The sequence below is a fragment of the Balaenoptera musculus genome, chromosome 5 (genome assembly GCF_009873245.2).
Source record: "Balaenoptera musculus isolate JJ_BM4_2016_0621 chromosome 5, mBalMus1.pri.v3, whole genome shotgun sequence".
Classification (NCBI taxonomy): domain Eukaryota; kingdom Metazoa; phylum Chordata; class Mammalia; order Artiodactyla; family Balaenopteridae; genus Balaenoptera; species Balaenoptera musculus.
This window is the reverse complement of record NC_045789.1, coordinates 138313603-138328693: the sequence shown is the minus strand read 5'-3', so window position 1 is coordinate 138328693 and position 15091 is coordinate 138313603. Positions and strand designations below refer to the sequence as shown.

General features: G+C 50.6%; 1 protein-coding gene across 5 annotated transcripts in view; it reads left to right on the top strand.

Moving 5' to 3' along the window:
• RGS12 (regulator of G protein signaling 12) overlaps positions 1 to 15091 on the top strand; it is a 121847-nt gene that overhangs the window by 36989 nt on the left and 69767 nt on the right. For all 5 annotated transcript variants that reach the window (XR_005019928.1, XR_005019929.1, XM_036852322.1 and 2 more), the window contains exon 3: positions 9443 to 9559. Coding sequence is in view for 3 of the 5 variants with exons in the window: in XM_036852322.1 (XP_036708217.1) it covers positions 9443 to 9559 (117 nt within the window). In the remaining 2 variants the exon portion in view is untranslated. The remainder of the gene's footprint in view (positions 1 to 9442; positions 9560 to 15091) is intronic.

Sequence of the window (15091 nt, the reverse complement as noted above, 5' to 3'; positions counted from 1 at the left end):
TCACTCGTAGACTTAACCGAGTGTATGACATTGTTGACGAGAGTTAAATAATGTTTATAAATGGATGCCTTTCCATTTTATTAAGAGTTTGTTAAGAGTTTGGGTGGGCTGCCCAGGGCTGGTGTGGAGGCTCCCCGTTCTTCAGGAGCCAGGTTCCTTCTGTTGTTTGTTGCCGTCTTTCGCCTGGCTGTGCCTCCACATGAACTTGAAGACAGCCGCTCTGCAGGTGCAGATGGAGACAGCTTTCGTCTACACTCCAAACTGCAGGAGGGGGGGAACCTGCTGGAGGAAGGGGAGCCTGCAGGAGGTGGGGAGCCTGCAGGAGGAGGGGGGAGCCTGAAGGAGGAGGTGGGGAGCCTGCAGGAGGAGGGGGGAGCCTGCAGGAGGAGGAGGGGGGGAGCCTGCAGGAGGAGGAGGGGGGGAGTCTGCAGGAGGAGGAGGGGGGAGCCTGCAGGAGGAGGAGGGGGGAGCCTGCAGGAGGAGGAGGGGGGAGCCTGCAGGAGGAGGTGGGGAGCCTGCAGGAGGAGGTGGGGAGCCTGCAGGAGGAGGAGGGGGGAGCCTGCAGGAGGAGGAGGGGGAGCCTGCAGGAGGAGGAGGTGGGGAGCCTGCAGGAGGAGGAGGGGGGGAGCCTGCAGGAGGAGGTGGGGAGCCTGCAGGAGGTGGGGAGCCTGCAGGAGGAGGAGGGGGGGAGCCTGCAGGAGGTGGGGGGAGCCTGCAGGAGGTGGGGAGCCTGCAGGAGGAGGAGGGGGGGAGCCTGCAGGAGGAGGAGGTGGGGAGCCTGCAGGAGGAGGTGGGGCGCCTGCAGGAGGAGGAGGTGGGGAGCCTGCAGGAGGAGGAGGGGGGAGCCTGCAGGAGGAGGAGGTGGGGAGCCTGCAGGAGGAGGTGGGGAGCCTGCAGGAGGTGGGGAGCCTGCAGGAGGAGGAGGTGGGGAGCCTGCAGGAGGAGGAGGGGGGAGCCTGCAGGAAGAGGAGGTGGGGAGCCTGCAGGAGGTGGGGAGCCTGCAGGAGGAGGAGGGGGGAGCCTGCAGGAGGAAGAGGGGGGAGCCTGCAGGAGGAGGAGGGGGGAGCCTGCAGGAGGAGGTGGGGAGCCTACAGGAGGAGGAGGGGGGAGCCTGCAGGAGGAGGAGGGGGGAGCCTGCAGGAGGTGGGGAGCCTGCAGGAGGAGGAGGGGGGAGCCTGCAGGAGGAGGAGGGAGCCTGCAGGAGGAGGGGAGAGTGAGCGGCGCAGTCCCCGCAGAAGCTGCAGGAACTCTTTTGCTGCTCCTCAGTGTACAGGCCTCGTCACATGGCTGCACGCTGCTGCAGGCGGGGCTGGGAAGTGCGGCTGCACAGGCAGGTGTGCAGCCCAGATGTCCATTGCTGCTCAGAGGGGACTGTGGCTCTGGGCTCTGCCATGGGGGATGGGGCGGGGTGTTACCCACGTGGAAAGCCCCCCAAGACTCACGAAGCGAAAAAGCAGGTCACATGTGCGTATTTAATATGATCCCGCTTTTGGGTAACGTATTTCAATACCCCCCCAAATAAACCTATGACATTTTAAAGCATACGTATGTTTGTATGTAAGTATATAGAAAAAATTAAAAGGAAACACTCCAAACAGAAAGTAGTAGTTACCTCAAGTTAGTTAAGTGAATACTGGGAAGGGTCCAGGACACTATAATTTTATTTTGTGGTGTTTTGATTTTTTTGTTATGGGAATCTGAACATATTTCACTTATTTAAAATAATGCCTTTGGAGGAAAAATGAAAATTACTTTCTTAATTCTTTTAATGAGAACAAAGTGAGGATTGGTACTGGAAGCTGTAGTGGTATTTCTGTGGCATTGCTAATGACAGTTCATCAGCTATCCAGCCAGGAGAGTATTGGATTCCACAGACAGATCTTGTGCAGTTTTTCTAGTACAATGAGAGGAAGTTTTAAAATAGATTCTAAAAAATTCTGGAGAATACTAAAAAGGCCAGGTTAGGGCCCCATGATATAATTCCCTCTAAAAACAGCAGCTTTGATCTTCATCCCTTGTAAACAATGCCCTTGGGCAACATTGCATCTCTCTCTGCCGAAGCAAGAGGAAAGGAAGCAGACAATGGAGAGAGAGTCAGCTGGTCTGGGGAGATGACACCACTCACAGGCAGAGGGGCTGGGGGCGGGCTGGGAAGGGCACTGGGCTCCTTAGCTCCCTACCGACTCGCTCTGCGCAAGGCCTTCCTTCTGACCACGTGCACTGAGCGCTCTCTGGGGGGCTCTGTGCTGACCACGTGCACTGAGCGCTCTCTGGGGGGCTCTGTGCTGCGTGCGGACCTGGAGACCCAGGCCGGTGGAGGTGCTAGGGGGAGCAGGGGAGAAGCGCTTGGGCGCTCCTGGAATAGGCAGGGCAGGGCTTCCCAGAGCTGGACGCAGTCTGTAGGACGGAGAGTGGGGGACACTGAGGTGAAGGAAACGGGAGCAAAGGAGCAGAGACACAAAGCAATGCCACCCCTTACTGTTCTTTGGTTTTGTATAGTTGCCAGGAAAAGTGAGAATATTCAGAGCTAAGTGGCCACTGCTAGAATCAGAAGTGTATGAAGTGCTTGAATCCCTTATTGATTAGTTTTGCTGTTTCTTCAGCTTTATAAAAATGGCTTTATAACACAGTCTTCTGCAACCTGTTTTGAAATCACTGAATATCATTTCAAGATTTATCCATGATACCATCTGCAGCTGCAGTTCATCATTCTAACTGTAACATTCCATCGTGTGAGTGTACCACCACCACACACACACGCGTGTGCGCGCGCACACACACACAGAGCCATTAACAAAATGACTGATGATGCGTTGGTGAACATTCTCGCACACGTCTCCAGGCGTGTATATGAAGGCATTTCTCAGGGTCTATCCAAAGAATGGAATGGCTGGTTTGTATCAGGGCCGGGTGTTAAGCTTTTGGTCTCTGTATCCGTTCATATTGACAGTAGACAGGTCTCTGGAGCAGACACAGCTTTAATTACTGGTGTACAATACGACAGTGGTTCCCCCGTGCCCAGTCCTTGCCCTGGACTGGAGCAGTGAGAACCGCAACGGGTATCACCCCTCAACTCCCAAAACAGGGATCCAGGAGATTATACACGTGCTGCCCCCTTCCCCTCCTTAAGGGGGAGAGAAACCGTTACTCTAAGCAAATCCTCTTTCTAGACAGGGGAAAAATCCTGGGTCTCTCCTCTCACCCTTTGCAGTGCAGGTGGGTGTCTCCAGGAGGGACATAAGATCAGCCTCTCTGGGAGGTGTTCCAGGCCTCATTCCTTTGAAATGTCAGTCTCACCTGGAGTTTTCACCATCTGTTTGGTCATAATTTAACCGCTGAGTCCCAGGACATGGAAACTTTTAGTACAGGTCCCAAGTCTCAGTAAACTTTGCTCAGAATGCTGTAACCGTGCAGAAACATGCTGTTTTCCTGGCAGTCCCGTACCAGCTACTGTAAGAACTCAGATCGCTCCACATCCTTGCTGAAGCTTGCCTTTGTCAGACTCCTCCAGTTTTTGCCAATCTATTAGTTGTAAAATGGTATCTTGTTGCGGCTTTAGTTTGCATTCCCTTGAGCACAAAGTTTTGATTTCCTCTTTGTTGAGGGACCTACTGAAAACTTTGCCCATTTTTCTGTTGGTTGTCTTTCTCTCTAATTGGTAGGAGTTACAGATTTTGGCTATTAACCTTTGCCTATTACAAGCGTTCCACGAATGCCCTCTCCATGTTCCATGTGCTGTGGCATTTTGATGAACAGAAGTTCTTGACTTAGATGTCGTCCAGCTTGTCAGCCTTTATCTTGCACTTTTGACATAACATATTCACTACTACCCTGAGGACAGAAAGATTTTCTCCTTTTTTTCCCCTAAAATTTTTTGGAGTTGATTTTTGTGAATGGAATAAGGTGGGTGGCAAGTTAATTTTTTCCTCTATGTGGACGACCAGTTGTTGGAGCACTAAATTCAGGCTCTCACGAGGCCCAGTGGTGCCCTCTGCTGTGTGCTGTGTGTTCACATATGTGGGTGTCAGTTCTCTGTCCTCCACTGTCAACACCCTAACTGCACTTTACCTCCAAAATTGTACCTTTGGTAGTAAGTCTTCGTATCTGATAGGCCGAATCACCTTATCTGATCTTGGCTTTGCTTGAGCCTTGCTCTTTTTTGAGCCTTGCTCTTTCATATAGATTTTACAATCAGCTAATAAATTCTCCAAAAAAAAAAATGTTATAGACTTTTTTATTGGGACAACTGACATATGTAGGATATTGAGTCTTCCTATCCATGAAAATGGTACCTCTCTTCATTTATTTAGGTTTTCTTTCTTTTCTTTCAGTAAAATTTTATAGCTACCTTCATAAATGTTGTTAATTAGATTTTTTCTTAGATTATTTGGCCAGATTTATACCTAGGTACCTTATACGTTTTATTACTATTGTAAATGGGTACCTACTTAAAAATTGTAAATGTTAACTTTTGTGATATATAAAAGTACAGTTGATTCACTGCTTTCTTTGTGCAGCTGCCTTGCCAGGATTACTTCTGTTTGTATTCGTTAATACTTGTCATCATGAATGGATGTTGAATTTTAGCCTTTCTTTTTTGGTTCTTTTTGTGTTCATTGAGACAGTCAAATGGGCTTCCTCCTTTAAAATGCTAACGTGGTATATTACACTGATAGAGTTTTGAATATTGAACCATGCTTGCATTCCTGAGATAAGCCTAACTTGTGCTTATCTTTTTATATGCTAATGGGTTTGGTTTGCTAGTATTTTTGTAGAATTTTTGAATCTGTGTTTATGAGTAAGACTGTCTTATAGTGTTCCCTTCTCTCATTGTTTTTGTCTGGTTTTGGTATCAAGTTTATTCTAACCTCATAAAGTTATAAAATCAGTGGTGGCATTTTTCTCCCCCTTTTCCTCCTCTTCTTCCTCCCTTTCTTCTTTTTGGTGTATTGAATCTCTTATTTAAAAACCCTATTAGAGATGAAATCTGTTTTGTCTGTTATTAACATAGCTACACAAGCTTTCTTCAAGTCAGCATTTTCTGTCCTTTTATTTAAACTTTTCCATTTCTCCATGTTCTAGGATTGTTACTATGAGTGGCAGGTAGTTGGATGTTTTTCCTGATTCAATTTGACATTCTGAGATTCAAGAGTAAGACCGTATTGACATTCTGAGATTCAAGAGTAAGACCGTAATAAATTGGCAAATTTAGTCCATTTATATTTATTGGGATTACTGGCATTGTAGTATTGGTTCCATGATGTTACTGTGTACTTTCCGTAAGTCTGTTTTTTCCTAGGCTCTCTCCTCCTTTCCTGCCTTTGTTTGTGTGTTTTGTTTTCAAGGCTGTTGTTGGTTTTCTTGGTTTCTTCATCACCTCCTTTATTGGCTTGGAAGTTATGCCACACACCTTGTTTCTGTCTTTTTAAGGTTTTCACTCTTGATGACTGCCTGGCTCTTTATTTATTGAATAAACAAACATATTCCTTAATTTTCTGTCTCGAGTTGGATGTCCTTTCCTACATAGTCACCCTTTTCTTCCTTGAGCAGGACACCCAGTCTTGGCTTCTTTCTCGAGAAGGTGATTCACTGTGACCAGGAGCCCTTCTTCAGCTCCCACATGTTATTCCAGAGTCACCACTCTGTGTTTGTCCAGTGTCTTGTTGGAAATAGAATTTTGTTGATTTTAAAATTGATTTGATTTTGGGCTTAGAATTCTTCCTGATATGGAGAGTTTTGTAGGAACCAGATCTCACAAGTTGTGCTCGTTACTTAGCTGTTGTCCCTCAGCCCCAAGCCCGCCTTCTGTGATGGGCTCTGGGACGGGGGTCTGTGCCCTCTTCCCCTTGCCAGCTGGATCACCACCTGGCTCTGCTCCCAGCGGCCAGGCGAGAGGAGGAGGGTCCTGCAGTTCCTCCTGCCGCTGCTGCTGAGTCCAGTTTGCGGTTTCCCCGCCTTGCCCCGGGGCCTTGTCACCCCCCAGACACCAGCCGTTGCCTGTGTCCCCCTCTGAGGTCCGAGTTCCGGGTCCCACCTGCCCCTCATCTGGCTGCAGAGTTTAAATAAGTCCTCCTCTTCCCATACTGTCCCAGCCCTGGGGGTGCAGCCGCTTCCCGTCCTGGCATCTTGGAGTCTCTTTCTGCCCTTTCAGTTCTCTGATTCCTGCTTAGCAGTTCTTTGTGGGAAATTCTCTGTTGAGCAGTTGGTATGGTTTTTCTTTGTGACTGATATGGTGGGAGAAGTAAGTATGTCAGCTGGAAATCCTACTCGGCTTCTCTTGGACAGGTCTTCAGATGATCTGGTCTCTGTTTTAAGCTAAACAGCATCCTTGGTTAATTTGTTCAGTAAGTGCTTACTGAGCACCTGCTGTGTGCCAGGCACTGTTGAGGGGGGACACAGCCCTTGCCCCACTGGGGCTTCTGGTCTAGTGTTTACACCCTTAAGTTAGGAGTTTCTGGTTCTGACTGTGGTGCAATGAGATCTGGGTCTGGGCCCTGCTGGCCGTGTGGGCCCGAGCAGACCCTTCACTGGCTGCCGGGTTCTCATCTGTAGGTTGAGGAGGCTGGACTGGCTGGTCCAGGTCACTGCTTGTGCTAAAATGAGACCTCTCCCTGGGCGGTGGGCAGGCGGGCAGGTGGCAGTGGCCCGGTTCTGCCCGCACTCCATCTGCTGGCTGTTTCTCCTCTCGAAGGCTTCCCTCAGGGGCCCTCCGCCCTCCTGTTCTGAGTTGACCGTCCAGAGCAGGGTTCAGGAGCGCGAAGGGCTCACGCTGAGGTCCATGCCGGCTGCTGGCCCTCGTACGGGGCGCTTGCGGGCAGAGAGGCGGAGCTGGGGCAGCCCTCAGCCCTCCCCTTCGCAAGCAGTTGAGATGAGTTGTTTGCGATTTAAGAAGTGGAGTTGACTTTGAAGAAAGCGGATTTGTAGCCATTTTTGCCTAATCACTACTGTTTAGCTCTGTCTGGGGAGAGTGAGTGATGTAGTGCCAGCAGGGAGCGCCAGATCAGCGGGGATTCTCCAGCAGTTTATTGATGTACAGCCGTCTTCATACACCAGGGTGGGGGGCAGGGACTCTCGCTGAGGAGCAGCCGGGTAAGAGCTGAAGCTTCTCCCTGTTGGTGAAGTGTCACCACGGGGTCGATTCACACCTCTGTAGGCGTTATTCCTTCTCTGAAGTCCCAGTCCCGCAACGCGCCCGTGCGCGGCCACGTGCAGACGGCTGCTTTCCTTCCGGCCGCGTGGACCCCCCTGTCCCCAGTGACGGGCTCCCTGTTACTGGGCACCCAGGTCCCCACGCAATTTTGCTCTTGTGCGTTCTCTGAGCAAATGCCACCCGGCCAGGCAGGTGGTCCCAGGAGGGAGCACACACAGAGCAGAGGGCCCTGCTGCTCCCGCGGCTTCCAGGCAGCTGGGGAGATGGTGCGGGGGGTGGGGGGGGGAGGGTGCTGGGGACCTGTGGTTCCAGTTCCTGCTGAGAGTGGAAGCCTCGGGACCCCCGCCCCCCAGCAAGGGGCTGAAGGGGGCTCTTGAAGGGACGCACCGTGCGGCGAGGAGGGGGCCTGGGGCGGGGATGAGGGTCTGTAGAGAGATCGCTGGGTTCCAGGTACATTTTACACATAGACTCAGCTTTGGGCATATTTTTTGAAAAAGACATTTCTTAGACAAATCTTTCTCGAGAATATGTCAAATTTAGTAACTTGCCGACAAGGCCCCGCAGTGAGCAGAGGGTGCTGCTCCCGGGGGTGGGGTGGGGGGCGGAGAAGGAGGGACTTGGACACAGAGGCGGGGAAGGGTGTGGGTCTTGACAGGGCCTGAGTGGGTTTATCGGTGGTCACAGAGCAGCCCTGTGGGGCAGGGCCTGGGCGCCTGTCCGCAGGAGCGGAAGCACAGCTGGAGCCACAGGCTCCCCCAGCTCGGGGCCGGGGTGGGCCTCTCGGAGGCCAGGCTCCGAGCCACACTCGCGCTGGAAACAGGCTTTTCCTCAGCTTTCGAGAGGCAGCGTGACGGGTGCCCCGGGCCCATTTGGGGACAGGCAGGTCTTCTGTGCAACTTGATTTCTCAGAGGCATCCCGGCCGAGCCCCAGCCCGGACGCAGCTTCACCTCTGCACGGCTCCGTGGCCATTGTCCCTTCCAGAGTGACGCTCTCGAGCCCGTGAGGGTCTGGCTGCGGCCGGGCACCCTCACTGCCCTCTTCCCTCCAGTGTCCCCCGCCTGCTCTTAGCCCCAGCTCCACGGCAGCCCCGTGGGGCGTCTGTGTTGCCCTCTGTGCTCCCAGCACCCTCTGTGTCACCCTTGTTTCCCCCACCGGCCTGGGGACTGCGGGTGGGCAGGCCGGCGGCACAGCACCGCCTGGTGTGGACACGCGGAGACGGAGGATGCGCTTGCTGGGACAGTGTGCACACGGCTTCCCTCTTGGGCTCCCGCTGGGATGCTAGGGTTTGATGAGCACACGTGGTGACGTGGTACTACGCCCGGGGAGCCTTTTGCTGGTGGTGACGACGCATCTGAGATGGAGCCTTGGCTGTTCTCGGCGTCTTCTCTCCCTGAGTCAGCTCCTTTCTCCCTCTGTCTCCGCCGCTCTCTGTGTCTTCCTCCCTCCCTCTCTTTCCCTGTTACTTCGTTCTGGATCTTTCTCTCCCTCCAGCTTGCTCTGAGGGGGGTGGTGTCTGCGAGGCTGGCCGTGCAGAAACTTAGCCCAGAGAGCTTTATAAGGGAGTGCTGCAAGGTTTTGTCTTTCTGCAAGATGCCCGGGTCCCTGCGCAGGTGGGGAGCAGAGAGAGCCTGAGGCCTCACAGTCTTTAGAAACCCGTAGCTTCCCTTAGGCCTGAAGCCGGTCACTTAGGATTTTGAGTACCCAGGAAGTCAGAGATTTTCAGCTGTGATGCTTTTTATTTTTAAAATGTGATGACATTTGCTGGAACCACATTTGGGGAGATGTCTGGCATAATGACAGTGAATTAATTCTGGTCATTTCCCAGAGAAAGAATAAGATGTTTTAATGGCTGGTTATTTCATGCACTTGGGTTGGTTTGGTCTTCAGACACCAGCTGAGTGTCTAGAGATTCTTTAATTTCCTAAAATGCTTCTAAAATTATGTGAAAGCACGAGCTTGCTGAAAACCAGCCTTTATATTACTAATGATTTCCTCCGCCCACTTGTGCTTTCCTATACATGCGCACATGTTTTTCCGTTGCCCTTGGATGAGGAGTTTGAGGCTGGGATTGTCCTCTGGACACACAGTTGGAAGTGGCACAGCAAATGCTTGGGGGCCCTGGGATGACTCTTTTTTTCAACTTTGCGTTTTTGGTTGTGGTGACTCGTTCGTAATGTGAGGTTGACCTGGATGACCTTGAGGCCTCCTCTCCTCTGGTCTCTCCAGGCGGTGTGTCAGGCAGAACTAGTGTCTCCTCGCAAGAAGGTAACGACGTCTTTTTCTCGTTTTAGGGCTCAAAGTTTGGGCGGGGCATTGGACTCCTGCCACCGGCTCAGCGTACCTCCACCCGGAGATCTTTCGGGAGGTCCAGGAGGCTGAGCCTCACCCGCTCCCTCGATGATCTTGAGGTAACTTCATTTCAGGGTTTCTTCTTTCATTCTCCAGGTTTTAAAAGATGATACAACTGCATCTCCTTTGAATCCCACCCATTTTCTACCACCTCTCCCTCTCCTGTAAACTCAATCTTCAAGTGGGGCTTCTATGCACACCCGGCCCCTCCCCTGCCCCGCCTGCTCCTGCCCCGTCCGGACCCTCTTCCTCTGCTCCTTGGTCTACAAAGCATCACGGTGTGTCCCGTCCTCTCTTACGTGCCAGATGCCGTAATAGACACGAGAACCCTCTGGGGGCCTGTCATTGCCTGTTACCAAACCAAACTTGGGTCCATTTGCCCAACGCACAGAAAAGCTAATCTATTGACACTGGGTTGTGGGGAAGGAAAGTACAGGCACCAGACAAGGAGAATGGGTAGCTCATGCTCAAAAGACCCAAACTCCCCAATGGATTTCAGGGAAGGGCTTTTAAAGACAGTGTGAGGTAGGGGGTCATGGGGTATGTGATCAGCTTGTGCACAATTCTCTGATTGGTTGGTGGTGCGGTAACTGGGTGATGTTTCAGGAATCTCAACCATCAACCTTCCAGCCGGCTGGGGGGTCTACGTGCTGTTGGGCAGCCTGCATAATTTCTTCCACCTGGTGGGCATTTTAGTATCTGCAAAACAGCTTAAGGACACGGCTCAGGATGTTATCTGGAGCCCTTGAGGAGGAACTAGAGGTCCTTGACACTGTTCAAAACTATTATTGTTTTGTCTTGCTTGACTGTTTTCTTTCTTTTTTTTTTTTTTAAATTTATTTATTTTATTTATTTTTATTTTTGGCTGCGTTGGGTCTTTGTTGCTGCGCTCGGTCTTTCTCTAGTTGAGGCGAGCGGGGGCTATTCTTGGTTGCGGTGCATGGGCTTCTCATTGCGGTGGCTTCTCCTGTTGCGGAGCACAGGCTCCAGGCACATGGGCTTCAGAATTTGTTGCACGTGGGCTCCAGAGTGTAGGCCCAGCAGTTGCGGCGCATGGGCTTAGTTGCTCCGCGGCATGTGGGATCTTCCCAGACCAGGGCCCGAACCTGTGTCCCCTGCATTGGCAGGCGGATTCTTAACCACTGCGCCACCAAGGAAGCCCCGACTGTTTTCTTTTGATTCTGCATTTTCTCACTTCTCTGGTTAAATTTGCTGTTTGGAATTTGGGGAGGGCCTAGGAGGCTAAAGCTTTTCTACAAACAAGAGGTGGGGGGAGGCACTGGGGGATGCGTCCCTGGGAGGCCCCCCAGGGTCCTGCTCCGTTTCATACCCACTTTATTTTTTTTATTATTAAAAAAAATTTAATTAATTAATTTATTTTTGGCTGCATTGGGTCTTCATTGCTGCACGTGGGCTTTCTTTAGTTGCGGTGAGCGGGGGCTACTCTTCATTGTGGTGCGTGGGCTTCTCATTGCAGTGGCTTCTCTTGTTGTGGAGCACGGGCTCTAGGTGCATGGGCTTCAGTAGTTGTGGCACGTGGGCTCAGTAGCTCTGGCTTGCGGGTTCTAGAGTGTAGACTCAGTAGTTGTGGCGCACGGGCTTAGTTGCTCCATAGCATGTGGGATCTTCCCAGACCAGGGCTCAAACCTGTGTTCCCTGCATTGGCAGGCGGATTCTTAACCACTGTGCCACCAGGGAAGCCCCATACCCCCTTTAAAGTTATGATATTGATCCACACGTATCGAGAGTATCCTCTTGTGTGGTTCTCTTCTTTGATCTGTAATCCTTAAAAAATTAATAGACTTTACTCTCAGAGCAGTTTGGGGTTTACAGAAAAGTTAAGTAGGAAGTACAGAGAGTTCCCATGTGTTGCTATGCTGGATACATGATTATTAGTTTAGGTTGCATAGCGTGCATGGAGGCCACTCCTTGTGCTGTACATTCTAAAGGTTTGGACAGATGGATTGAGGTCACGCAGCCACCATCATAGTGTCACACAGAGCAGTCTCACTGCCCTAAAATCCTAGGTGCCCCACCTGGTCATCCCTCCCTGCTCACCCTGGACCTTGGCAGCCAGGATCCTTTCACTGGTTCATTTTGTGTGTTTTAAAATTTTACACAGATGTAATCGTACTGCATGTCTTATTCTGCCACTTTTATAACATTGTATTATGCTTTCAAGCTTTACCTTGTAGTTTTAGTTTATTTTACTTGTTATGTAGCATTCCATTATGAATATGTCACAAATTTTTATCCATTCTGCTATTGCCAGCCACGTGATAGAAGGTTGGGAACAGACCTCCCTGAGCGGAGCTGCAGCGGACAGTGTCATGCAAGTGCCCACGTGCACAGCCAGGGCTGTGAGAGTGTGTTCTGGGGAGTCAGTTGCTGTGACAGTCTCGGCTGAGCCTCACCCAGGCTCTGGTCGCCAGCAGGACCAGGGGCCTTGCTACCCTGCTCACCGACACTTGGTACTGTCAAACTGAAATTTTCCCTGTTTCAATAAAATGCCAACTCATTTTAATTTGCATTTCACTGATTGTGAGTGAGGCTGAGCATTCCATCACGGGCTCTTTGGCTGTTCAGGTTTTCTCTTTTTTGAATTAGTAGCCTATTCATGTCCTTCTTGTAGTTTTAAATTTTTTATTTTATTTATTTTATTATTTTAAAAATAGATTTTGTAGTAGTTCTTTACATTTTGCGGATACAAATCCTTTGTCAGATAAAGGTTTCGAAAATATGTTCTTTGTGGCTTTTTTCTGCCTTTGTCTAGGGTGTCAATAGATACATATTTTAATTGTAGTAAAATAGAACATAGAACTTACCATTTTTTAAGTGTCCAGTTCGGGGCAATAAATACATTCACATCATTTTGCAACCATCACCCGTCAACTCCGGAAGGCTCCTACCTCCTACAGCTGAAACTCGGTGCCCGTCACTCACTCACTCACTCCCCTTCCCCTCCCCCAGCCCCTGGCACCCACTGTCCTACTTTCTGCCTTCAGGAATTTGACTTTCGTGTCTGGCTTTTTTCACTTAGTAGAGTATCTTTGCGGTTCACCCATGTTGTAGCAGGTGTCAGAATTCTTTTCCTTTTTAAGGCTGAATAATATTCCACTGTATGGATGGACCACATTGTGTTTATCCATCTGTCTGACGATGGACACTTGGGTAGCTCCCACCTTTTGGCTAATGTGGCTAATGCTGCTGTGAGTACGAGTATGCAAATATCTGTTTGAGTTCAGTACTGTTTTAAAAATTAACCATAATTTCTTACAAACTCAATAACAATTATCTGGAATAAATTGACTTTGGGATTTTTTTTTGCTTAAAACAGTGAGTTAATTTGTGTTCTGACGCTAAGCTGGAATCTTTGGCTGTTAGAGCTAGAAAGGGCCTCGAAATCACCTCATTATCCAGATGAGAAGGGGAACGGATTCCAGAGGGTTTTCAGAGAGTCCTGGGTAGGTTTTGGGGCAGCGGGGCACATGGTACTGGGAGGTGGGAGCGGGAGCGGCCGTGGGGCAGCCCTGGGGGGCCCTGAGGCTGGAACAGGCCCCTGCGCAGGGCCTCGGGGCTCCGGGGTTCCAAGAAGGGGGGTCCCCGCCAAGCCTGCATTCTCCCTTTGGGAGTTTGGCCAGGTGTCGTCTCTGCATTGCCCTGGGAGAAGGGTCTCTGCAGGGGCCTGAGCCCCAGGGGGCCAGGAGCCAGCGCGTGTGGCTTGGTGGTGGCTCGAGGTCTGCTTCCGGACAAGCGCTCCAGGCCCTGCGGTCACCATCTACTTCTCGTCACGACAGACACCAGGGGTCTGCTGTTATCTGCGTGGCTGATTGAGGGCAGGCCGGACCTCCCCTGCCCTTTCCCTTTGAGTGTCCCCATTTCATAGATGAGAAGCCGTGTGCAGGCACAGTGTTCTTTAGACCACGGACTGCAGAGCATGCGATCTTCCTATCACCTGTGAACCTCTTTTGTCAAAATAATACGTTAGAGACATGGGATTCAATCTTTGCTACCTTTTTGCCTGAAGATTTCAAGATGTAGAAGCACAGATAACTTTAACACTCGCCTTTGGGAAGCCTGTTGAACGCCCTGTCTGTCTGTTCTTCCCTCTGTCCCACACTCTTCGGCAGGTGTGCTAGGCGGCCTCTGGGCCATCCCCGTTCCTGGGCCTCACACCCTTGTTTGGCTTCCTCCTCAGAGGCACCAGCTTTCACATCTTGCCTTTAATTGTCCCTGCCGGGGCCTCTGCATGCGGTTGCCACCAGCCCGGCTCCTCTGCACGAGGCCAGCTCCGAGTCCACTTCCTGGGCCCTCGGGACACCGTGTCTTAGGTTGGGCCTCCTGGAGCAGACTCAGACGGAGGGCCCTTTAAACGCTGGGCGAGGAGGAGGACCCAGGAAGGACCACACAGAACGGGGCGATAAAATGGTGAATGTATCAGTCAATCCAAATGAGTGGTGACTGTGTAAAACAAGAAGAATTGTGTTTTGTTTGGTTTGAAAGTACATGAAATGAAATTACAGCCCAGCAGGATGAGCACCAGCAGAGGGGAGTGGAGGTCAGGTGTTTCTGGGTGCTTATCTCCACTAGGAAGAGGATAAAGGTGTGATTAAAATTTGATTTTTATAAGGTAAGGATGCATGTCATAATCTCCAGGGTAGCCTAAGACAATAAAATAATAAGTACATTTTAAATTAATAGAAGGAAAAAAATGGAATGATAAAAAATATTGAATTTGAAAGAAGGTGAGACAGGAGGAAAGGAGAGACAAAGGGCGAAGAGCAGGAAGGACGAGTCGGCAGGCTCCGTGAGGGGGTTCAGTCCAACTATGCTGGTAGTTACATCAACGGTAAAGGGGTCAAATATCCCAGTTAGAAAGGAGAGACTCAGGCAGCATTAAAAGTCTGGTTATGCTATTTGCTAGGGACACGTCAAATGGAATGAATGGAAGAATGGAGGAGGAGACACTGTGCAGTACTAATCAGAAGGCTGGTAGCGGGGCCGCACTGATCTCAAAGCGGTCTCCCAGGCAGAGCGCCCCACAGATAGACAGGGAGCCTTCGTCATGGTGAGGCAGCAGGGAGCTGCAGTTCTAAATTTTGTTTGCATTCAGTTACACAGTCTCAACATGTCTACAGCAAAAACTGACAGAAGTAGGAGCAGAATTGGACTAATCTGTACTCACAGTAGGAGATTTTTTAACTCCTTGCTCAGTAACTGGCAGATTGAGCAGGAAAAGTTCAGTAAGAGGTAAAGGATCTGACCAGCCTGACCTGCTGAACTCACGTGTGCAGCACCCAGTAAATGCATCCTTCCCTCCCCGTGCAACATGCAGGAAAGCTGACCATGTGCTGGGCCGTAAAGCAAGTCTCAACAGATATGGATGTCTCTTCACCCAGAGTCTGTCCTTGGCCACAGGCAGGTGTAGCAGAAACCAGTGGCAAAGAGAAGACACCGCACTCAGGTCCAGAGTGAGAGGCTGAGTGATCTAGAGTTCAAAGAAGAATCACTGTGGAAATTAGAATATATTTTAAATGATAAAGAAAATACATCTAAGCCTGTGGGATGTAGCTAAAACTAAGCTTAGAGGA